Genomic DNA, 25426 nt, shown 5'->3' with positions numbered 1-25426 from the left:
CTGCAGCTCACCTTTGCTGCTGGTTCTCATCATCAATAGGGAAAGACTGCACAAATTCAACCACAAATGTGACTCACACAGCTCAGATACAATACTTGGCACTTCTAAAGAGAGGCAGTATTTAGTTCCTCGTATTTTGGATACAGTTATAAATCTCTGCACTTATCACAGTCCCAATACCAAACACAGCACTGAACCAGCTACAAAGAAGGAGAAAAATGACTGCTACTGCTGAAGCCAGGACACAAGTCAATCCAACACATCCACGAATACATGTCCAAAAAATGGCAATGGAGAGCGATATAAACCAGTTTTAGTGAGGAACCACATCACAGTCTGGAGTTCTCAAACACAGGAATTCACCATAAACTTGACCTGCCAACAGAGTTAATGAGGTAACATGCATGATTGAAATCTGATTGCTTATAGACTGCAACGTAACAGCTATACACTGTGAGTGAGGACCCAGGATCCAATTACCTGAAGTAGGAACAGCTTATGTGAAGGATAAATTGGAAGCTCCAGGATCAAAATCACCAATTAATTCCGTAGTATCTATTCTATGCAGCAACATAAAATCGTTACTACTCCACTTAATGTGTGGGTAGTGTTTATCATGGAAGAGTGGGCATATTTAATACTTCTCTGCAGCACGGATCCAGGAAACCAATATGCCCTTTGCAATTAGTGCAGTGAGAAAGGAAGACGAGTTTCAATGCTGCGAGGTGACGATGCCCTCAATTGCAAAGGCAAATAAATCTTCAGATTGGGAACACAAGCACTTAAATGGCTATTGAGAGAAAGACCACATCCGAAACCCTTTGTCTGCCACATGTTGTTCATCTCTGAAACCCTTTTAGAGAAATAGCTCCTCAAGTGACTCTTGACTCTGAAAAGAAACCATCACTCAAGCCCTTGAACAATATAGGTAAGAACCCTTCCTATTACCTAAAATTGAGAGAGAAAGAGATGCAAAAAAAGGCTGCAGATTGTCTCATATAAAAGGCAATGTTTATGTGTTTCAGAAGTTATCTATGTATGTTATCATGTCCTGGAGCTCTCAGCAATATGAGATGCTAAAAAACTGAACTATTAGTTCAACTTACAAAGAGGAAGTGTCCAAAATCCATTACCTGGGGACAAAGATGGAGTTGTGAAGGAAGTTCTCAAAGACTTTGCGGTACTCTGCTTCTTCCTTCTCAGCTTGCTTTTCTGCCTCTGTCTTGGGACAAGCACAACAAGGTCCTTTTTCTCCCCCACAGCCCTCTGGCTTGGTGGGTTCAGTAGCTTCTTCTGTATCAATGGTCCCATCAGCATATCTTCGAATTGGGACTTTATCTTGGAAGAAAAGAACAGAAACAGATTGTTTCTTCTCTCTCCCTATTATGAATACAGCAACAATCCATGTTTAGCCATTCCCTTTTACTTGTGAAGCAGGGCATGGGCTTTAGCTCTTGTCAATGAGTGCAGGTAAGAGTCAGAGGCATTTCAATACAAACATGTTTTGGTTTCCTACCTTTGGAGCAGTAATTGTGTCTGTAAAGGTAACTGTCCTGAGGTTGCTGCTGCCATCGTACGATGTAGTACGAGAGGTTGCCATTAGGAAGAGAGGGAGGATTCCATTTCACAATCAGCTGGGATGAGGAATTGGATGCTGAAATAACATCTAAGGGAATGGATGGCACTGGAGGAGAAAAACAGAGAACTTATTTTAATCTAGAGCATCCTACAATGTATTCTCATGCAAGCCTTCTAAGCGAATCCCAGTCTATTTCTATGCTGCAAGAAAGAACACCATCCTATTGCAAAGAGAAAATTTCCTACTGCTGCCCCACAAACAATAGCTATTAAGGGCTCAACTGCAACCACAAGCAGTTGTACTTAACCTTCACCAAAGGAAAAAAGTCTGAAATCCTAACTCCAAAAAACTTTTGGAGTTCCCAATGAAAAAACTGTCTGGACAACCATGAAGTCCTAATTCAAATGCTTTCAAAATCAACGAAAACTATTATCATTATATGTATCATCTGCACGTAAATTCAATCTCTGTATTAACAATAGAATTCGCACTGGAATTCTGTTATTATAATGGCCATACCCACAGCATTATCAACCTCTTACCCAAGAGCCCAGCATCTCACCTGCAGCATTGGTTCGGATATATACAATTTCACTTTTTGCTCCATGAATGTGATGGTTTTCCATCATTGTGAGGGTAACAGCCTTGACATAAATGGCGTATTGAGTCCAAGGTTTCAGTCCCTGCAGGAGAATTCCAGGATTGTTCTCTTTGTTCGGTGGCAGGTCAACATCAACCATGTTCCAGCTATTGGAGCCACAAGCATCTTGCCCATCGTACTCTGTCACATTTTTGAATGGTCTGAAACATTAGAAGAAAAAACAGTCCATAACATTTTCTCCTAAAAATTGTCATATATTTATGAGTGCCTCACTTCTATGTTGCCCAATGAACCAAATAAAGATTACTTGTTTTCCGTAACAGAATAAAGCACAGTAAAATCTGTACCTAATTCCAAGCAGTACAAAATTCAGAGTCCAGCTTTAGCTGCAGGTTTTACCTTCAGTTACTAGCAACAAGGCAAAGTTCTCCAAGAAAACACTAGATTTACCTGTTTTTATCCAAACCAATGAAACGCTTCAGGCCTTTAGACTTCAGCTAAGCACGTATGAGACAGAAGCATCTCAAACCAGTTACTGATAGTGGCTAAGCTTCTTACCAAAAAGAACTCAAACTTCCATGACTGGCCACCACCAGTCCAACAGGCTTTTCTTCCCCTTTTATTTCCACACAATACAAACACACTTACATAGTTCTACTTTTCCTAAGTTGCAACACTGGTGCAAGAGCATATGAAGTGCTATTCTTGTTATTCATTACTACAGACTCATCTAGCACTAAGTTTATTGCATCATTGCACACCACGACAATGACAACTCTTTTTCAAGTGATGCTGGACTTGAACAATTTGTGCTTCTGTTTCTTGCAGTCTTGCTCCTTATGTCACCACCAGCATTCAGAACCTCCCTTTCACACCTCCAAACTGCTTGGGGAGTTTTTAGTGTGCTCGTTTGTAGTTTTTACTATTGTAAGCTGAGACACTACAAGGATGTACAAAGGCAAGGACACCTCCCAGGAAATTAGGATCTTTCTAGAAACTGCCCCACTCCTTCTTTATCAAGATACCAATATAGTAAATTACAAAAGGTAGGTAATCAAAATAACCCCAAACCCTGAGTAAACAAGTCATCAACGTGATAAAGCAGACTCCTGTCGTGATGCTCTGAAGTCAGTACTATGACTAGAGAGGGAAATGATCTGGTAAAGATGACGTGACTTGTGAAGAGCTCCAAATTAGACCCCTGAGAACTGCCAGACCATCCACCTCATTTTTCATTTGTTCCAAACTTGAAACTTCCTGATGGATTTGGAATCCATTTGGAAGTGTCCATCAAAACAATCCTCTTTTCAAAGGGGGCTTGTGCTCCACCAAGAGAGAATTTCAACACAAGCAGGACTTGAGGATGAAAAACGTGAACTGGATGAGATATCCACCAGTCAGAATGGTCTACTATCTCTTGGTCATCATTTGTCTTGGACAGCATCTACTTACGCTTCTTTGTAGTAAACAGTGAAGCTAATGAGATCTCTATAATCTGGAGGGCGATACCGTTCCCATGTTAGTTTAATCCGATTCTTGAGTGTAGTGTTGGACACAAAACGCAGAATGTGGCTTTCACCTGCAATACAAAAGGACAGGACATAACAGAACTAGCATCACATCACCTAGTAGTTTTTGCTTCCTCTCAGGTATCAGTTTTAGCTAATTAGCCTTTCTAGTAGTGCCTATGATACCACAGTATGCCAACAGCCTTTGTCTCTGTAGAGCTTCATATTTCATCCTACTACATTTGATGCTTAAGGGTAAGCAGTGACCTTGGCAATCATTTCAGAACATGCTGGAGCTACTTGTTATTTTGTTTTCTGAAGCAAATTTTCTTCTAATGTATCATCAGAAAGCTCTTGAAAACTACTTCAGACTCTCCCTGAGCGCGGAACGAAGCCCTGGTTATTCACAAGACTGGTTTAGAAGCACTAAATTTATCATCCAACTCCAGTGCACACACAGAGCAGTAACTGGGCTCGGAGCTCTCTCCTTAAGGACAACTTTGGACAACTACAATTTCTTTTTCTGAAGAATGGACAACATGGAAAGGACAAAGGAGTTTACATTCCCATTCATGCGAGGCTGGCCCAAGAACTCCAAAACTCAGCTCATATACGACACAACCATTTGATGGCAGCAGCTTCCAGCTACTCTTCTGATCAGAGCTGGATGGAAGCTGGCAGCTTTGAAATGAATGGCTTCCCACTCCCAACTCACTGAGCTTTCCAATCCAGACCAAAATAGCGTTTTAAAAACTTAATTCTTGGATGAAGAAATAGTGTTCCAAGAGTCAACTGTGAGTTAGTTTCTAGCATTCCATAGAAGCCTGTGAAAATAAAGGGGTTTTCACCCTCATGTACACTGGCACGACTGGTGCTATCTTTTCAAAGGCAGTTTAGCTTTTGTTGATTCTTTTCCCCTTCTCACAGTCAGAAAGCTTTCTGTAATGGTTTGTTTTAAAGAACAGGCAGCGGCTGGCACTAGCCTCAGCAGTAGTAAGGCCTGGCTGTGTGTCTGTAACTCCTCCAGGACTGCAAGCCTTTGCTCTATTCAGTGTGCAAAGAATGGAGTGTGCTTACAACAAGGATCTATGCCATCTGCATTTATGCATCATGCCTAAAGAGACATTCAGCAGAGTACGTGTCCTAGTTTTGTAAACACCATCCAGAACAAGGGGACTTGACTTATACACAAGATCCATTTTAGTTTACCCAGCTCCAAGAACACCACAAACAAACCAGAGAAAAAGGCCCTGTTGAGTCTAAGAGTTTGAGGTCAAATTTGTTGTCTTAACTTCTAGATGAGAGATTGCTTTTGACTGTGTTGGTTACACTTGGAGACCTGATGTGCAGACCCCCAAAGCCAAAACACAACGCTCCAACAAACATGACCATTGCAAAACCCAAAATGAAATGCAGAGACTGAGGTTTAGGAATAGCATATAACTCTAGAAGTGTTTCCAATTGAAAAGCAAGTAATTTGAACAAAAAGCATGGAAAACTGAGTTCACAACAAGCATTTCCAGCAACACGGTTCAATATTTGGCAGCAGCTGGCAAGAAGCTTGAACACAGGAGTTTTAATGTCTATGGAATTGTTGTTCAGCAGCCTCCTTAGTATCAAGGAAAGGTAGGTATCTAAGAGAGGAAAATACTTATAATGATGTGCATCTGCAAAGGAAACTGGGAAACTACTCCTTGTTGGATATACCAAAACACTACACTTTATTTCTCATTTCCCAGGTATGGTCCTATTGCTATATGATGCTGCTGACCAAAAAAGGGTACTTAAAAAAGCAGTCGTCTTCATCAAAAGGTTTTTACACGTGAGACAGTGACTGTATAACCACATAATTTTCCACACATGTGAACATATTTTCACAGCTGCATTTTGTAACTGAACAAGCTGGACTGAAATCCTACTGTAACTTCACAACTCTAGATACTGCAGTGGACAGCAATGTGGCAGTGGGATGAGGGCTTACTGTGACACCTTCTTATGCAGTCTGCCTTGAGATTTCACAGTATCACAGTATGTTAGAGATTGGAAGGGACCTCAAAAGATTTGTTTGTTTACTTACAAGAGGCTCTCTCCCCATTGTTCCTTGGATTTATGTCTCCTTTGCTCTGTCGCCCCTTGGTTCCTGACACTTCCTCCATGCGGTATATCTCAGAAACACACAATTTAGGATTAAATGCAAAGTACATCTTCCCCTCCTTGATTGTCAAGTTATGATGGTTCCAGTCCCACAGCTGCTGGAGATTGTGGTTGTCAAGCACATAGAAGGAATAATTCCTAGGAGGTAATTTTTGAAGGAAAAGTATTAGTTTTAATTCATTGCCAATTCCAACATAGAATACCTTAATATTAGAAAACTTAAACACTGTGTTTCCTCTTATTAAACAGGTCTTCAGCAGAGTAAAGGATTTTCTTCTCTCCCATGAGGCAAGATTTCCCTGAATACCCCCTCTGGTCAGAGGGCAGGGAAATGGCTGTAACACAGGGCTCTGAGGCTGACATCGCACCATGTAAAGCCCACTCCAACATGTGTTTTAATAATCGTATAGGAGCTGCTGTGAGGAATTAATTCCATGTCCTCTGAACAGCAGGTCTCTGGATTTTCCGTTTTGTGGCAAGTGGGAAGCAATAACCTCATATACCTTATGGGAGGAAAAGCACGGTGCGGTTCTGACAATAAAACACAATCGTGACCACAGCTGTCTTGCTTGTGTTTACAGAAGTAACCATAAGAGTTTGCACAGTGAGGTTTCCTGGCTCCTGTGCCTTAGTTCACCTCTTAGCCCAGTAAAGATTTCCTACACCGTGCCAAGTACAGTTGCACCTATACATCAAAACCTGACAGTGAACAGTTGCACTGACTGCCCAAGCACAGGATCCATGCTTGAAAGTACAGGACGAACAACCCACGCAGCAGCATGTGTTGAGCCCATTCCTGAAGCACAACAGTGGAATAACATGAACATCCTGTATTTCCACAGATACTAAACACAAAGTTGAGTGTGTAAAACTTATTATATATTGAGAATAAAGTCCTGGTACCATTCAATTGTGCTGAACTGGGAAAAAAACCCCAAGCAACAAGCCAAGTGCAGGAGAAGCAACATGATAGGCTCTACATCAGCATCAAGACACCCCCTACAAAGACATTTAGATTTTGAGATAGTAGGAACAGGAACACGCAATTGGGAAATGACTTAAGGGTCTCTACCTGATGAATCTAAATCAAACCAGCCCATCATGGCAGCATTTATGATACTTCTACGAGAAGTCCCACCAGTATTACCTACATCAATCAGCAACACAACAGAGCCCTGCAACCTCTGCAAGCCATTCTGAATTGGTGAGCCCACATTAATGCAATTCAGTTGGCTCTCTAGAAACCCTTGTAACTACAGACAGGGTTTCTGCAGGATAAACATGGCAGACAAACAATGAAGCTGACATTCTAAACACTGATGGTTTTCCTTCACCTACTTCATTTAAAACCTAGCATTAATTCCTCCCTCACCCAACCGGACGTGGAAAATGTGCATTCCAGTTGCTCAGACCACTGCTGCAGTTTCTTGCAACATACCAAGATGCCGAGTGTATCTGCAGAACAGTGTGGAAGAGAAGTGGTTTCTCCTGTTTCTAACTGTCCACTAATTGCCCAGGAATTGACTGCTGATGAAGTCAATATACTGGTACCACTTCAGACAGATGCTGAGAAGAATGTGTTTGGCTGACAAGGCAGCACATACATGATAACACTTTAAATGCATCTTGCCAGGAGAGCACGAGGATGCTAAACTGCAAGAGAGATTTGACAGACATCACCCAAAAAATGTGTTTATCTGAGACAACCATTAGTCTGTTAAGAGATGAGTAAAATCCCTGCAGCTCCCTGTGCACTGCTGAAGAGATGACACCTCACCATAATTAGCTGTGTGATTAAGTGATGGCAACCAACCCGCTCAGGAAGGACCCAAAAAGCTAGATTAAGACTGAACACAACAAGCAGAGGTGTGGGTCTACAGTAACCACCTTAAATATTTAATAACAGCCTAGCCTGTCTCCTCCTCACAACTGTGGCAATGATGCTGCAGACCCTAGAGACAGATCTTGTATCAAAGCAACGTGGCTGAGCTTTTGAGAGTGTGAATAAATGAAGCAAATCAAACACACACAGGTGCTTTACACAACTGCACAGCGACTGGGCCAGAGCTGGGAGTTACTGTGGCTCATACCTTAAAGCCATCTGCATGAGTTTGAGCAGCCCTCTGAGGCAAGGTAAACAGGCTCTAAGGGTTCAGATACACACTGGAAGTATAAATTAGTGGAAGTTATTCTAGCACCATTCAAAGCACCAGGGAAAGCACGTTTGGAGGGCTATATACAGTCTCAGTCACAGGAGAGGTGCAGCTCTGCATGGCTGAAGAGGTGGAGCAGAGGGCAACCAGAGTGCACTTTGGGCTTAGGTTATAAATAAAGTTATAAATAAAGATTATATCAGACTTTGGCTCTAACAGCTGTGGAAAAAATCAGGATGCCAAGGAAGATAGCATGGAAAGAATAAAAGATTCACTGTAGGAAAACAAAGCACTGCCAATCAAACCCTGGAGACAGTAACTAAGGGAATGGCTGGAGATTATGGCCTGAAGGACAGGCTAAACCTTTGAGTAGGAGTAGGAGGCACATCTGGTCCCAGGCTTGCCATAAAAAGCCTCAAGGCGACCTGCACAAGCCATGTACACCCACAGGAGAGAATTCCCACAACATGATGTGTATCCCTAACTGCAGAGCACCCACAGCCACTTAGTTATTGACTGCATACATTCAAAGCATGCTTCACAGTGTATCTGCACACAACGCTGCATCTGTGCACATTCACCCCCTGTAAAGCTATGAGGCAGAACATGAAATAAAAAAAAAAAAAGGAGGTGTGGGTGATGAAAACATTTCAACAAGCTTTCAGTCCCCTGCACCGCCCCTCCATAGCTGCAGGATGCAAAAAGCTCCTGGAAGGGATAACGACCAGATAAGTACTCTTAATAAGAGAGCAATGAGTGATCTGTATAGGCAAGTGACTTGCACCAAATAGGGAATGAAAACTGGCAGAGAGCTGTGAATGAGCTGGCTACAGACAGCAGAGGTTTATGGCAGACCAACTACCCTGGACAAGACAAGTAACCCTGCAAGACACAGAGAATAGAAGCTGTTCATCTCCAAGTGCTACGATGATGCGGAAGACAGAAAATCCCACTACAACTAAATCCTTCAACACAGCACATCTCCATTCCAGCTCCTGTGTTTGCAAAGAGATTTCTTTCCTTGCCATGGGAGCACATTCTCTACAGAGTGTTCAAAAGAAGCAATGACCACTGCAAACAAAATAAATTCCCTCTAAACTTTCCATTTTCTGCGATAACCAGGGCAGGCACCAGCAAACGAATAAGGAGGCCAGAAATCCTGAAGTCCTGTTTTGTTAGCCCAGGTCGGTATAAAAGAGGGACGGTGGTAGTGGGGTCAGGTCAGTTGTGTAATGAACAACTACCACAACCGATCCTAAGTTCACCTCCCTCTCTGCCCCAAGGCAATGCTGGCATAAACAGCCATTGTTCCAGGAGCCCAGGACTTCCCATGTTAAGACCCTGCTCCCTGGTGTTCATAACTCTGCCAAAGTAATTGTTCAAGCTCAGCCTCTCCTCGTCAGGTGCCTACTTCCACCTCAGTGTTTTTGGAAAGGTTATTTAGGCTGTGGCAATGCCTGAATGATGCTGGGTGTGTTCCAAGCAAGGAGAGTGCCCCTGACCCAAAGCATGTAACTGCAGTAATTTCCTAACAAGGGTGAATTTTATCACAAGTAGCTCTTTACTATAGATCTGTTTTACCTTCCCCACACAGCCCTGTTCTCCTCTTCAAAGCTGCACCTATTTACTCCTCTATTTGGAAGTCTGATTTAAAAACCTGCCATTTTCCTTCCTATTGACTCTCCTTGCTGACACACAAGGTACCATAAACAGAATTGCTACTGGAAGCACAAAGCTAAACTCAAATGTAAAGAGAGCAAGAGGGAGAGAAGAAAAGACAAATCGATGACTGGAGTATCTATGAGAGCAGGCCACATCCTAAGTGGGCTGAATGAGCCATAGTGCTCAAGACAGCGACAAGCCTCCCGTATTTGCAATTAGAAACAAGACTGCCCGTAGAGCCAGTGCTCTTCCTAAGACAGCGTGCTTCTCCAGTGCAGGATGAAGAGCTGCCCTTTAACTGGCTCTGTCAGATGGTGGAATGCTAAGAATTTAAGGCTGACCAAAGACCAGCCTGAGAGAAAGAGGGAGGTTGTGAAGAATCCCTCCTGCTGTAACTTTATCCTGCCAGGGAAGGCAAGTCAGACACAAGCAACCTTTCCCATGACCCTCCCACCACCTTTTCTTACGTGAGTTCCCAAAATTCTTCATTTAATAGCTCAGTCATTACTGAGGGAGACTTATTTATCCCAGAGAACCCTGCTTTCTGGGATGGATACTTGATTAAGGAATAGGAAGAACAAGGCAGTTTGCTGAAGGCCCATCACCACACCTCAGCACTGTGAGTTCCACAAAGATTAAAACTTTGGTCTCAAGTCAAGGCCAGGTTGGATGGGGCTTGGAGCAACCTGCTCTAGTGTAAGGTGTCCCTGCCCATGGCAGGGGGTTGGAAGTGGAGGAGTTTTAAGGTACCTTCAAACCCAGACCATTCCATGATTCTGACTATCTCTTGCTATCACAGCAAAACAGGAGTTATATACACCAGACAGTATCGTAATTATAGAAGCAATATAAACCACAGCAAACATTTCAAGGGAACAACCTGACTTCCTGACCAGTCTTTTTCCTGCTCGATAGAGAATTTATTTAATGTCAGCATTTCAAGGAGTTGCAAACAATTGCAACTTGTAGCCTATTTCATACTGCTTGGGTCACTTCCAGTTGCACTCCTTGTTAGTAAAGTTCAGGTTTCCCTCCAGCCAACATTCTCCATAAAACTCTGCTAAAAGCCAACAGTAAGGAAATCCAATTGTTTGTACAAATTAAGACAATTTATCAATGTAAAGAACCTCCCCAGAAAATCTGAAGTGAAAAGCAAAGTTACCATAAAATTACTCTTAATATATTCAGTTTAATATGCTGATTTGGGTAGCAATGCAAATGAGCAATGACTGTGCAGCGGTGTTCATTAGCAGAGAAATGCTGCGCATTAGTGGAAGAGAAGATTCTATAAAGGGCACGTGAATGTTCATCAGGAGATTTATTCTCTGTGGCTTTCTATTAACGTGAAGTTGCATCTGCAAGTATCTGAACACTTACCCATCCACCTGTTCCTCTCCCAGAATATACCGCAGGTTCTTCAGGAAAGACAGGGAAACCAATGCATGGGAATGACGAATCTTCACGTACCCCGTTACTGTCTCTATCAGACCCATGAAATTCTCCAGTTCTGAGGCGATGTTATCTACAGCAAGAAAAACGTGATTTGGTTATGGCAGAATTCAGAGCTGCAACTGCTCTTCTCCTAATGCAGCATTAGCTCAGGGAAAGAAGGTATTTGTATTTGTTGCCTTTGAAAATGAGAGACACCGGTATTCCCCCCCCCCCCACAGCAGCAACTGCCTGTGAGGACAGATGGTGGAAGGGCAAAATAAAGCCACAGAGCAACAGTGGAAAACCAGTCTTGCTTTTCCATACTGGTATACCTGCTTTTACCATAGACATCAGACTACGAAGCCAGCACCAAACATTGAGGCAGCATTCTAGCAGGGATGAAAAGGCCCTTTTACATATCCATGAGACTGGAATCGCTCTTCAGCTGCAGAGCAATGCTCAGGCAGAAAGCTCCATTGGTTAAGAGAGACTGAAGATGAAAGGCTGAAGATATGCTCTTGGTCATCTTTGGGGCAGAAAGCATTGCTTTCAGTGACCTAAAAAGCTTTTGCTACAAAACTGAAAACTCTTGATGAACCAGCAGAGATGATATCCTTGTGCCATGCACGGAGCATGCGCCACAACAGCTCACTAGATGTGATCTTCTATGATAAATTATTAATTAGAACGACCACAGAGCAAGCTCTACACTTCAGTACTGCCTCCTCCCTAGGAACTATCCTGTCCCTGCCTAGGTCTGCAACACCTCACCTCACAAGGCTCAAGCTTTGCAATCCTTAACTCCAGCAGTTCCTGGCCCATGCCCATTGCCTGGTGTCATCATCCTGCAAAGTTGCACTGCAGTTGCTAGAGGAAGTTTTAAGCACTCAGGATGGAAGAAGCTGCTATGGGGTGTGTTTGCTGCCATAAGCAAACCAGTGTCCTGCCAGATACCTGGGAAGCCCAATCACCAAATACCAATGGTTGATTCCCACACCAAATAAGATAGGAGGAAGCAGATGCCTGTTAGCACTCTAACACTTAAAAAAAGATACTGAACACCTACATTTGCCCCAGGGTAACTGCAACATCTTCCATAAAGGAAGATTGTACCTATAGCAGTAGGGCCATGCGTGAAATAATCCATATACTGCTGTTTCTAAACCCTGAAGTTTTCATTCAGGCAGGAAGAAAGGAATCAAATGTATCTCAGTTCATCCTTATTCATGAAACCAAAAGGGACCTTGCATAGAGAGATACATTTCCAATAAAAACTAACAGGGATTTTTACTCTGCTTTTAAGAGCTCATCAGCTGTCAACACTTCCCTGGCTGATGAATCACTGCTCTGACAAATTTAATCCAGAGCTTGTTCAAGACATGCAACAAAGGTGGCCAGCTCACTAATGATGACCATTCAAAGGCATAGTGCTAGGCTTTGTATGAGCTCCCAGCACCCTGGATTCCATGTTTGAGCAAGACACCACACCTTACCTTCAGAAGGGAGGATATGGCAGTCTCACAGTGCCATGTCTTAGTAGCAGACAAGTTATTTACCTACACAGATGCAAGGATTTTCAACTTTTCCACCTTCCCCAGCCTTTATTACTCCTTTGGGACTACTGCTCATCTCACTGCCTAATCCTGGTTCCCTGTCCTGCCAAAAAAGCTAACGAAAATAGCAGCTTTAACTCAGTAGCTGAATCCCTGTTCCATCCACATGTTGGAGAATGGTGCTACCATTGGCCAAATCAAACAGGAGCACTGCTATGGGACTGGAAAGCAAACAGTTTGCTGAGTTTTTAATGTTCTTATCATTATGCTGACAGACAAAAGGGAAAATACGAAAAGCAGCCTTATCAGAGGTTCATAAAGAGAGGGCAACACTTACTTCCACGGCGGATGTTGATCAGCAGATTTCCCTTGAGAATCGTGCATCCCTGCAGCATTTGTGCCGATGTGACAGAGTCGATGGTCTTTGTTTTCCCATCCTCACAGATCTTGGGGCAAGGCCCCTCACATGGGCTGCAGAACATGCTGTTAGGAAAGAAAAGGAGACTGGAAATAAGGAACAGTACGCAACTCTGAGCCTAGGGCTGCTCCGAGTTAAATTCTGAAAGACATTTCCCTCTACAGCTCCAAGAATGAAGCTAACCACATCTCTGCAGAGGGCTGCAGATAACTTAGCACCCTTGCCCACTGGACTCCAGAGAGGCTGGAACATCATCCCTTCTATTTACAGCAACAGGGGAGGGAATGACTGGACCCATAACCACTGCCTGGCAGCTTCTGAAAGGTTTTGTGGTCCTTCTAAAGTTGAAGGCATTTCAGGTAAAACCCAGTGCCCCTACATTTGTGCATTTACTCTCACTTAATGACAAGGATGGTTTTTCTGGGTGTAATCGATGCAGGCAGCCTCAGAGTGCTGTGAAGTCTGATGATCCAGGCCCAGCCTCCACAAATAGGCCAGCCAGGAACCAGAGATGGGAAAATACTGTTCAAGTTCTTGTAAAGTTGTCTGTCTCCATGCCTTTAAACCAACATTTGAAGCTCAGCACTAGGGAATTCCATGATCCTGACTGTTTTAACACAGGAAAGACAACTGTGGGAGCACACAGTCGTCAGTGATGTGGAGAAAGCGAGCAGTGAATTAGTCACTATTTCTTACAGTTTAAGAAGTATTAAAGCAGCAAGTTTAAACAAATGGAAGGATGTATCTTGAAGCAAGGCAAAACTAATTTGCAACAGGAAATGGGAGAGATGGGCCAGAAGTCCAAGCAGGTTCAAAAGGGATTATACAGATGGAAAGAGAACAGGTCCACCAGTGGCTATAACAGATACAGCCCAAACTTCCTTGGAGGGAACACTGAAGCACAGGCTCACTGCTCCTGCTGCTTACACTCACAAGCATTCATAAGCATTTTTTAGCAGCCAAACTCATGGAACTAGAACTCGGGCCAGTCCAGCTTTTGGCTACAGCAGCTTTCTCAAGGGTCCACGTTACACTGCCTGCATCCTCACCTCAGAACTGGACACTTCATGGATGCACGAAACATGCCTTTGACCACTGCTCCTGGTAAATGTCTTCACCAATTCAAGGTTATGTTTGGTTTTCAGTTTATTCTAGAATTTCCCTTCTTCCTTCATTATTGCTCATTCTACTTGATCGTTTTAGAGGGGGAAAACAAAACCGAAAACCCAAGCCCAGCTCCATAGGCAAAGGCTTCTGATGACAACATTAATGAACATGGACTTACTACTTATTCTCTTCAAATAAACTTTCTATTGAAGCTTAAAGACACATGTAAACCAATAATAGCACTTTTTCATGCATAAACAATGAAAGGACGCAGCTTCCTTTCCTCAGCAGTAAGCTCCTGTTTCAAAATCCTGCACTGTAACATGCCACAAACCACTAAAAGCTGCAGACACAAGCAAGGGGCATTCAGGTAAATATACAAAGAATGCTGGAAACGCTCTCCATTTTCAACTATTTGTTAACACCACCTCTAGGGAACAAAACATTCACTAGCCTTGAGTTACAGCTCCTTTCAATCCTTGCAGCAGAGCACAACACTGAGATAAGATAGCATGGCCATGCACTTCAGTGTAAGTGGTTCAAACAGCTGGTACTACAAGCTCAAGGAGATAACGAAAGAAACATTTCTCAGGTGAGTATCTGGGTTGGAGCAAAGGCAGTGTGTTAAGTTGCCTGCATCCAAATGACAACTAAAGGCTGCCTTATGCACGTATGCACAAAACCACAACTAATGCAGGTATCATCACAACACCTTTCCAAAAACCTGAACATCTTAGAATAGCCTGCAAAGACTTTCTTTGGCATAGTACTGAAGTACTATGAATGTTATCCCTTACTCCGAGTTAATGACTTCCAAGGGTTAGTAGGCAACTAAAGCTGCTTGCTAAAACTACCATCCATATAAGATGATCATAAGCACACACCAATCCAACTGTTAGCATTAAATATGAGCAGGTGAATGACATTCTTGCAAGTAATTATTTGGTATAATATTGTCAGCTGATGCATTATTATCTTGTTTTTATCTTATTAACATTGTTATCTTCTGTAAATAGTGAGAAAAGGGAAATAAATACACTGAAGAATATAAACACACAAACACACATAAAGCAAGTAATACGCAAAACAAGGTAACTCGTAGGGTTTGTTCTGTGTGATAATGGTCATCAGCCAACCTTCAACACTGTGCTCCTGGGTTTTCACTTTCACCGTGTACAGTCTACCTGAAGACCTGGTTCTGCATTGTACTGGTACAATGCCCTTGTCAAGTCCTTCAGAAGAACCAGTGGCAACTGACAACGCACAGGTCCACACATACAGACCTTCCAGCGGTGTATTCACCTAAGCAAGCCCTTACCAGGAAGTCTCGCAATTCCCCACAGTTATGTTCTCATTCCTATCTAATGGAACTTGCACCACAAGCTGCCACTGAACAGGAGGTGGATAAACTCAAGTGTGACAGCTCCGATGGGCTTCCCAGAAGGTGCATTACCTTTGGCTCCCGTTGCGTATGAATCCAGAGGGACACTCTGCCATGCACTCGTCGTTGTGAATCACAAACCTCTCGTATTCACTTGTTTCGGTGGCAGGGACTTTGGAGCAGAACTCTTTGGTCACGCAGCGCCAGCCCTCGAACTTGTAGGTGTTGGGAGGGCAGGTGGGCATGCAGACTCCCTCGTAGTAGTAGTTGCGGCAGGCCACGCACGCCGTGTTGTTGTCGGGGGCCGTGCAGCTCCCCAGGCACTCGGGGTGGCAGCACTCATTTTGGTCTGTACAGGCTCGCTTGCCACATGAGCTGGGGCACACTGCAAGACAGAGAGAGCAAGAGCTGTTACATACAGTGAATGGCATTAGAGGAAAAACCCTGATCCATACAAATCTGTGCTTTCATGCCCTGGGCTCTAGAGAACCTCTGCAGAAGAACCAGCTCCTGTAAAACTGACAAAGTCTGGTTTTTGCAGTTTTAGTTGCCTGAAAACACCGTTTTCTCAGATCAAATTTATAATATGAACCAATTACATACTAAGGAAAATTGCTGAAAGCAAGATCAACATAAGGGTATGGAAGGAGTCAAGTACTGGAACCTTTTCCACAGACCTAGTATTATCATTACTTTTATGAGTGCTGACTTATTGTCTTTCTAAGCATTTCCTTTCTTTCCTATTTGTACTTCAAACTGGTCTTTTACTGGCAAGAAATCAAGCTTCCTTTACTCAGCTTAATGACACTTGTACACTAAAGCACTGCTATACAGTAGCTCAAATGGTTAGGTTGACCCCAATGTAGAATCCCAATGTTGCTTACATACACAAAATGAGGTTTAATGGAATACCAAATTATCATTCAGATCAAATACTGTGGAATCACTGAGCTACTGTTTTCCTCTGAAGAATGTAACAGAATTCTGCCTTATCCCCAAATTCTGGATTCAGAGAACAAAATATCACAGGGATTAGAAAATGGGGTGCAAGTGACATTGGTGACATTTAAGTGAAAGGACTGCAGCTTGGAAGGCACAAGCAATGAGCAGAATGGTCAGCAGACAAGCTCACTACTGCTGCATCAAAAGAAGTGGCAGGACTGTATTTATAGAACAACAGCATTTTGATTACTGCACTGTATGGCCTTTTAGCCATGAGGGTTGTGTGCCAGGGGCTCTGTAAACATGCACAGATAGGAAATCTGGTCTGCATTAAGTAACTGCTTTCCACTAACTGAGCTCGAACACAGCATCATTAATAACAGCAATAACCCAGAATTTCAGGAGTACAACTACAGCGAGGTCCAAGGAAAGCACCACAAGACATTCAAACTGAGTGACTGAGCAGAACACACGTAAGCAGCAAAGAAGCTCATATCCCAAAATGAACACAGAAGCAGCAGAGCCCAGCCTGTAGAGGAACACACAGTTAATGGAACTGTAACAGCTCCACAAAAGAACTGCATTGCAGCTTATCTTTCAGTTTGCAATTACAGTGTTTTAATGCAGGACTAAACACCCTAAAACCTCAACCACCTCCTCTTCATATAATGAAGTCTGGACTTTGAAGTAAGTTTTTAAAATGTCACTGAGCAGAGCCTGCTCATAGCTCTGCATCAGGATGCAGACATCCTATGGCACGTTTTGATAGTAAGAAGCCACTTTCTGCAGCTTTAAGGTAGTGTCCACCTTGAAAAGCACTTGTAAAACTACCAGAACATTGTGCATTTCTTAGCAAAATGGTTCTGTATTGATCCTGCTTAATTTTATTCGCTACCCAACTTTGTCAGTTTAAGCATCTGGGTATGAAGCTGCATTTTCCTTATCCAATTAAGGCTAAGATAGGTTTTACGGAGGAAATCCCACCTGCAGGTACTCCCCGAGTAACCTGACAGCATCTCCCCTATATTAGCAGGTAGCTATGAAATATCATCAACAGACCTGCTTACAACATCTGACTGTGCTGTTACTTGGATATATGTAGCCACACACTCACTAAGACAACAAGCTTGCATTGCAGACAGCTTGGGTACGCATTCCTTGCCCATACTGCCATTATAACTGCTATTCTAAGAGTTGTTAACACCACTGCTCCGTACCTGTAGACTCATTAACTCAGAGTGAAACCAGGCAGAAATGTGGAAGAGAGCAGAGATGGAAACTATGAGAACAAGGAGGTGGGAGCCTGAGGATGGCTGATGCCTGCCCAGGTAGCACAGCTATCACATACAGGCCAAATTAGGAAGAGCCAGTTCCTTGTAAGACAACTGAGAGCAGGAACACAGAGAAAACCACTGCTAAATGATGCATTACATAAGGATGCTGGGTTTTTTTTCCCTCTGGCAAAGGAAAAACCCATACACACCAAATCCGTACACAAAATTAACAAGCATGCAGGTGTATATCCTTTTTTTGACAGTAATCTGCTGTCAAAGGAGTAAAGTCTGCCCCAATGCAACCTTCAGTAAGGCATCACAAACTGCCTCTCACCTTAAGGTTTACAATACTTGCATTTGCCAATGCTACAGGACTGAAAACTCAGTGTATCTTGCTAGCAGATGGACTGCTGTTCTGAGTGGGTGCCAGAACTCGCGTTTCATGTGGTAGCTACATTTCCAGTTCAAAGCCCTAGGAAGAAATACAACACACGCAGCCCCCTGTGCCTCCACCAAGTTCATTACTACATGTATCAATAAACTACATGAATATTTTGTTTTCATCTAGACAACCTGCTAAAACCCAAATGCTGCTGCATGAATTACTGAGATAAATACATTAGGAAAAAACAGAGTTTATTTCATTCCTGGGAAAGACTTTAGTATTCCCTTCATGCCTCTGCCATTCAGGAACAGCCTGCTGTACAAACAGGATTCCCTGCATCTCCTGGTAAATCTGCTGACTCTCATCTACAGAAATATAAATTGATGCAGAGAAGCATCCACAAGTTCACGTGAAAAAGGCAATCGGGGAAGCAGGTTTCCAAAATTCCGGTTCATATCTGAATCACAACCATTTTCACAAGAACTCCTGAAACCTTTTTAAAGATATTTTGTTCAAAGCTCAGCAATCTCGCTTTTCCTCAGTCCTATTTTTTCCCTTGCTCTCGCTAACGCTGGCACAGTTTTCAGCCTGGAGACAATACGGGTATCCTGTTTCTCTGAAGAGGCAGAACACGAAGTTTTGTGTGTGTAGGATATATTTTGAACAATACAAAGCCTTATCTGCCTCACACGCCAGTTCCCTCAGATATCCCTGTTATCACAGTCTTACTCAACTAAATCTTACTAATGTCTGGCCTTACAATCCAGCCCCATTTATCCTCCCCCCGGCCTTCCCAAACTGTACTACCTGAGCTGCCAGATTTGTACTAAAGCACTGAAAGTTCCAACATACTATTGCCAACACCGCCCCAAAACACAGTCAATAACTTGCTGACTTCAGGAGAACATTAGGGAGACGAACATATGCAAATATGGGGCTGATATCTGGGGACAGAATTTATCAGCCAGGTACAACAGTGCCTTGCGTCTCGGAGGCTGGTGACCGTGCACAGAGAGCCCCAACCCCCTGAACAAATCCCTGCTGACAAGCACAAGGGCAAAAAATGCTTCCTTGTCATCACTTGGAGCTACCAAGATCATGGAAAATTTCAGAGACCCTGGAGGGCAGCCATGGAAGAAGGGAGTCAAAGCAAGACCTGGAGAAGGGCAGACCCTTCAGTGGCTTCATGGCTTTATTAAAGAGATGACAGAGGCTTGACTAGACCAGAGTGTCCATTTACAGTGAGGGAGTGAAAGTACTGAATTAACACAGATCTTCAGAGATGGACATTACAGAAGTACCAATGCCACAAATCAAATTTCCTGGAGCAAGAACCAACAACAGAACTTTCTTTGACCATCCATGCTTCATCTTGATTCCTTCAAATGAGAAGCTTTCCTAGTCAACAAAATCCAGGAGATTCTCCAAATATTATTAGGATACTAAGATCACACAAAAAGAAAGCAAAATACTTCATTCCAAGCTGCCCACCTCCTGAGCAAATGAGACTCAGACCTGACACACAGAAAGGAGATAGTTTAAAACTAAATGCAAAGATCCTACCAACAAGAGGAGCTCCAAGAGAATCTGACTCAGAGACTCATTATTCTCAATTAAAATCCCCAAGAGGCTAAACCAAAATTGCAAACACAAAGCAAGGTTGGGAAATCCTCAAACCCAACTCTCCAAAAAAAGCAAGAAACAAATCATCTCTCTGTATTTACAGCAGCTCCTCATGCTAAGGAGGTGGTAGTAAGTTTGCCTGACATCTAATACCTCCCTGCTATTTGAGGCACGCTCAACGCTAAAGCTGGCTGCAAGCGCTCCGCACTGACATCGTGGTACTGTACAGTTAGGACACACAAAGTGTTCTTATCATCTCCCAGATGCCCTGTCTCCAGCAATGCTGAAACAGAAAAATCAGGTGAATAAACAATCAGTTACAGGGAAGGAAAACACAGCCAGAAGAGGAAGACTCCTGACTCCTGGCAAGCCGAGGCTCCGGCCCCTGCCAAGGATGGCCCCGCGCCAGTCACATGTGGGCAAGCAAAAGGTTGCCAAATGTGGGATAAATATTTTTTAAGGATTCTTTCTCTCCTTGTAAAATGCTATTTGAGCCTTCCTTCCTTTTTCATCCTGCTCCTGCCTTTTAGAGCATCCTTCACAAAGTAATGTTTCAGAGAGAAAAGGAGATGGAAAAGCCTGGCTTTGAGAAGGAAGCAAAGGAGGAAGGGAGCATCTTCTCCTGGCCAACTACTGAAAAAATTAGCTGTCTAAATTTATCCACAAAGACCCAAAAAAAGCAGCCATTCTTGGTTGTTAATCCCTCTACATGACACGATTTTTGAAGTACTGCATTTTAATGGTCTAAACTTTGGTACACTCTTTCAAGCAGCTGACTGCAAACGCTCAGGCAGCCTATGCAGGACCTGATTTCTTTTGCCCAGTATATGGTGAGAATAGAGGTTAGAAAAACATTAGTCAGAAAATCCAGTTCCAGTGATTCACAGCCAGGGCTGGAATCAAATGAGTACAGAATAAAGGCTGCAATAAGGAAATACACATATTAAATGCATGCAGTAACGTGTTCCGATCACAGAAACATGGGTACAACTCATCTGCAAAGAACTGAAGACACCCCTTAAGAGCAGTTGTATAAAATGTTTTTGCTACAGAAGCATGTATTAGCAATATACTAACAATGGTGTATTGTTTTTTGACTGTTTTCCTCCACACTAAAAGTGGTTATCTCAAGTTCAGTGGAAATCCTGAAGGAAAACCCCACTGCCACATCAAACTACTTTCTAGTGGTTAAGACACAAAGTTTGGTAGCTATTGAAATTAGCTGCCAGATCTCAAAGGTTCAGTTCAACCCAGTACTGATACTAGGACTTGAAAGTGACCATCTCCTTCCTCTTTAAACCTCTAGTACATACATAGGGAAGCCCACCAGTAAAATATTTGGATAGGTCTACACAAACTTACACCAAGAAGCAAGAGCATTAAGCCCACAGCCTGCAAGGCTGTATCTGACTTGACATCATTTCACTAGTCATGTGTTTCCATGTTTACATCCTAGTCGTTACCAGCCCATTTCATCTGGCAGACCATCCCAAGGATCTTGAAGTTGTTCCGTGAATTCTTTTCTTCCCACCATACAAATCCAGCTAAAGTTTAACTACATCTGGTTGGCTTCCACACAAAGCTTTTTGGTCTCCTGCTTCTCGGTATTTCAGTGTGTCCCAGATGCTGCACATCATACCCCCCCCTAAGTGAAGGAGTAGGTGTGATGAAGCATCCGTAACCCCAAAATAACTTCAAGGGTTTGCCCAACCTGACATCAGCTCGCTAACGGCTCAATTTTAATCATATGAAGACTGTTAAAGGAATCTACTCCTGCATTCCCTTCCTTAGGATTTTCTGGTTGAAAGCCAATGCTGCACTGAATGCCTGTATAGCCAGTTGTGCAGCAGCTGGATCCAACTGCCCAGATGGAAGCACCTGTAGATGATTCCAGAGCAAAGGAAGTGGAAGAAAGGAGCCAAGATAGGTTAGGAAGAAGAAAGCCCAACAGCACTCAGCACCTGGAAGCTCTCAGAGGCAGTAAACAGAGAGGAAACATTCATCATTCCATGAAACGAACACTTTGCTGGAACACACTGTTGTGGTGAGGTACTCCATGCCCTCTAGTTTTACTGCTTCTTGGGTTCAACGTCTGTATTTTCCCTTCCCCTCAGAACAGTTTCAGGAGGTAGAGCATTTCACACACATCAGCACAGCTCTGAGGGGCCAAAGGCCCATGGCATGGTTTGTAATTCCTCACACACACGTACTTCAGCATAACCAACCTACCTGCTCCCTCCCAGCTGAACCCAACAGAGCAGCCTACTAGAACCAACAACGTATACCTCATCTGGGTACAGAGGAGTTTGGTGACATCTGCCATTTCAACCATGTATCATTCATTCTTTACCCTAGAAGATACCTCAACACACAGCTTCCAGGCTTCCTAGTTGTAATACATAACACGCGTGCTAAATCCATTTCATTTACAGTGACTGGAGGACTCGGGGAGGCTATTTGGCACTGTAAAACCTCCCATCCCTTCAGGTCTTGTGCAAGTGAAGCAATCAACCCTGCTAAAAGCTCAAGCAGCGTTACAGCTACTCGCATCACACCAAAATTAGAGCAAATGGAAACCCGAGTGAAGAAAACAACCACCTCAGACCACAGTCCACAGAAACCCATAGATAGTACAGTTACTCCATTTGCTCCAAAGTGCGTAATGTTAACGACGAGGAAGGTGCAAATAAACACAGCTTATTGACAAACCCAGGCAGCATGAATTGCATTCTCTTTCAAAACAGTTTATGTTGCCCAGCACAACCCAGACTGGCATCATTGCAGCTGGCACTGGAGAGAAAGAGGAAAAAAACAAGTCTGTTTTGTCCCTTCCACACCAGTATTAATTCAGAACATAAACAAACCCAACTGAGGCGTATACACAAGCAGCTATCTAAGGCATTCAGGCCAGTTCTACTCTATCTGCAACACTGAGTAAACAAAGCGGTTGGGAATGTTTCACCATCAGTAGTGCACTGTTCTAGAAATGCTTCCTCTATGGAAAGGGAAATTTCCCACTGGAAGCTACAGTAACGGTGGGGCCAGTGGGGATGGGACCGCAGTCCCCCACCACTCACGGTCACAAACGTGTTCATATTTCTAAAGGGGCAACTGAAGTTCCTCAATTCTTCAGTAACACATAAGGAAAGGGCTGCTGCAGAACGCTCTGAAGCAAATTATCTTTCTTTCCATTCAACATTACGAGCAATATATTGGGTTTTTTTGCTTGTTCGTGCTTAAAACTAGATTTAATCTGCCTGTCTTCCAAATACTGCAAGTGTAAGGCAGTAAGATTTACAGGATTTAGTTGATATACTGCAAGCAAAGAGTGCTGGTCAGTCATCTCCTGGCAAAGCCCCAACTGGAGAAGAATACTGTTCACATTCCAGCTTTATTCTGAAGAAGGAAGACAGTTTGATAACATTATCACACTGAGCTAAATTATGCAGTTCTCTTAAGGCTGCAGGATAACAGCAGTTTAATCTTGGGCAAACCAAAGTCACTGGTTTGGAGGGATTCAACTCCTGCTTCAGTTCAGGAATGCATCTATGCATGAAGCCCATCAACAGGCTTAACCATTCCAGCACAAGCAATGGAATATAATGCTCATCTTCGAGGCAGACACCAACACCTCTTCAGCTGAAGGCTAATTACATTCAAAAAGAAGGGGAGAATGAAAAGCTTCAATAAAAGTAATGTTTACATTACACACAGTAGGCAAACACAATGAGGATACGTGCATTAACAACAAACACAGTTGAGTTTTAATCATCACAAAGATGAAAACTTGAGGAAACAGCCAGAAAGAGCAAGAATATTCAATCTGGTTTACTACAGAGTTAAGTTATTTCAAGCTGTTCACCTGCTAGTGAGACAGCCCACTGAAACCAGGATTAAGATCCAGGTATTTAGGAACCTGAGAGAGAAGCATTACAATGGAAGGGTAAACAAGGATGCAGGAACACTGATGGCTTGGGAAGTTATCAGAGACATGTGGGTGCATTTGTCCTAAATTAATCATCACTTATGCTACTTGCCCTTTGCAAGTGAAGGCATCCTGGTAAGATCAGCATCACTTCAAGCAGTATCAAGGCAACTGTGTTCAAAACAATTAAACAAAGCATTTCCTTCATGACTCCAGAAAAACAACAGCAAATCTGACAGCAACTGCAGGTTGTGCTCTTGAGATCCACAACTAAAGGTGAGCTCTTCCCTTGGTTTTAATAATCATGGAATAGGCTTTTTTCCCCATTCTCAATCTGTGTAATAAACACAGAGGCAATACAGAAGGTTCCGGAGTCTGCAGGACCCAAAAGCAGATGTAGGATCAGGCACTAACCCATCTCTCCATGCATTTTTAACAAATCTACAGCAGAAATGATACAACTGACTTGAAATCTGTATTAAAATTAGTTCCTCCCCATACACCATGACTGTGGTGGAAGCGTTTCAGAGGGAAAAGGGACAATGCTGAGTATCTTTCCAGACCTCACTGAAATTGCTTTCATAGTCTATAAATCATCCTGAGCTGTCTGGACATGAACTTTTAACTCCATCCTGTGGTCGGATCTCCAAAGAACAAAACTGCAGCAGTGGTTGCCTGTTTGCTTGTGGGTCACTGAACAGTTTGTGGCTGGAGAAGGCTGAGCTGGGATGCAGAACCGGGATGCAGAGCTGGCTTTGACAGACACAAGGATGCTCCCAATCTATAGGGGCACTGGGCATTGCTATGAGCCCAAAGAAAGCCCCAGGCTGCAAGTTCAGCAGCTCTGAATCCCCAGCTGCAAAGGACTGAAACTCCAAAATCAGAAGACACTGGAAAAAGGTGACTTAGGTCAGTGAGGGGCACTGATAGGAACATCATCTGGATTTGCTTGGAGTTTTCTTCTAACCCAAGTGGGGGATGACATGATGTCATCCAGCCTGCACTTAATCCACTGCCTTTAAAACCATCCTCTGTTACAAGACAGAACTTCTTCAGTTCTTCCAACACGCTGATAAAATAAACTGAATGAGGAAAACCATGCTTGACTACACCATCACCCAGATGTACCCACAGGACAAATGGCACGCACACCACTCCTGGCCATGTAGTCAAATAATACCCAGTTAATACTTGTATGCGCAAGTTGTCTCTGCTTACACACATGAACATGCTTTTGAGGAATTCCTATTAGTATGAGTGGAAAAAAACAATGGCATTGCTTGAGTCTTTCTAAATCCTTTCCTGTAGTAAGGATTTGTGCCCAGATTAGGGAGTACCAGCCAGGTTTATTTATTTATTTATAGGAAGGACAGTCAAGGTGAGCTGTATCACTGGATCTGACAAGGGGCTCCCGGCTGCAGCAAAGCCAGCTCAGCGGTACTGCCCGGCTGCTCTGATGCTGGAGACTGCATCAGATGGCATTTATTAAAGAGCAAAAAGGGGGATTCATGTTTCTGATAGAGGCACAAAGCGGGAAGCACGCTGCTTCCCACTCTGTTTCTGGTACAGTTTGGCACGTTAGAGCTACACTTTTCTTCTCCGGTACCTTTTTTTGTCATTACAAGTCACATTCACATGAACATATAAATACGCAGCTCCTTACGCTCTGTGTACAGCAGATACTTACATGGATGGTCTCAAAAAAGAATATTCTTTTCACACACTAAAAA

The 25426-nt window shown here is 43.2% G+C and overlaps 1 protein-coding gene across 4 annotated transcripts in view; it reads right to left on the bottom strand.

The window, feature by feature from the left end:
- Nucleotides 1-25426, bottom strand: part of IGF1R (insulin like growth factor 1 receptor) — a 172146-nt gene that overhangs the window by 24567 nt on the left and 122153 nt on the right. For all 4 annotated transcript variants that reach the window (XM_061371251.1, XM_061371250.1, XM_061371255.1 and 1 more), the window contains exons 3-10: nucleotides 15620-15932; nucleotides 12979-13124; nucleotides 11035-11179; nucleotides 5766-5980; nucleotides 3633-3759; nucleotides 2142-2380; nucleotides 1517-1684; nucleotides 1134-1338 (exon numbers count right to left, since the gene is read on the bottom strand). In XM_061371251.1, coding sequence (XP_061227235.1) covers nucleotides 1134-1338; nucleotides 1517-1684; nucleotides 2142-2380; nucleotides 3633-3759; nucleotides 5766-5980; nucleotides 11035-11179; nucleotides 12979-13124; nucleotides 15620-15932 — 1558 coding nt within the window. The remainder of the gene's footprint in view (nucleotides 1-1133; nucleotides 1339-1516; nucleotides 1685-2141; nucleotides 2381-3632; nucleotides 3760-5765; nucleotides 5981-11034; nucleotides 11180-12978; nucleotides 13125-15619; nucleotides 15933-25426) is intronic.

The sequence above is a fragment of the Neopsephotus bourkii genome, unplaced genomic scaffold (assembly GCF_033783945.1).
Source record: "Neopsephotus bourkii isolate Nb327-2 ecotype Australia unplaced genomic scaffold, CSIRO-AGI_Nbou_v1 NB_1572, whole genome shotgun sequence".
Classification (NCBI taxonomy): domain Eukaryota; kingdom Metazoa; phylum Chordata; class Aves; order Psittaciformes; family Psittacidae; genus Neopsephotus; species Neopsephotus bourkii.
The sequence above is the reverse complement of the archived record's forward strand: the minus strand, read 5'-3'. Positions and strand labels throughout refer to the sequence as shown.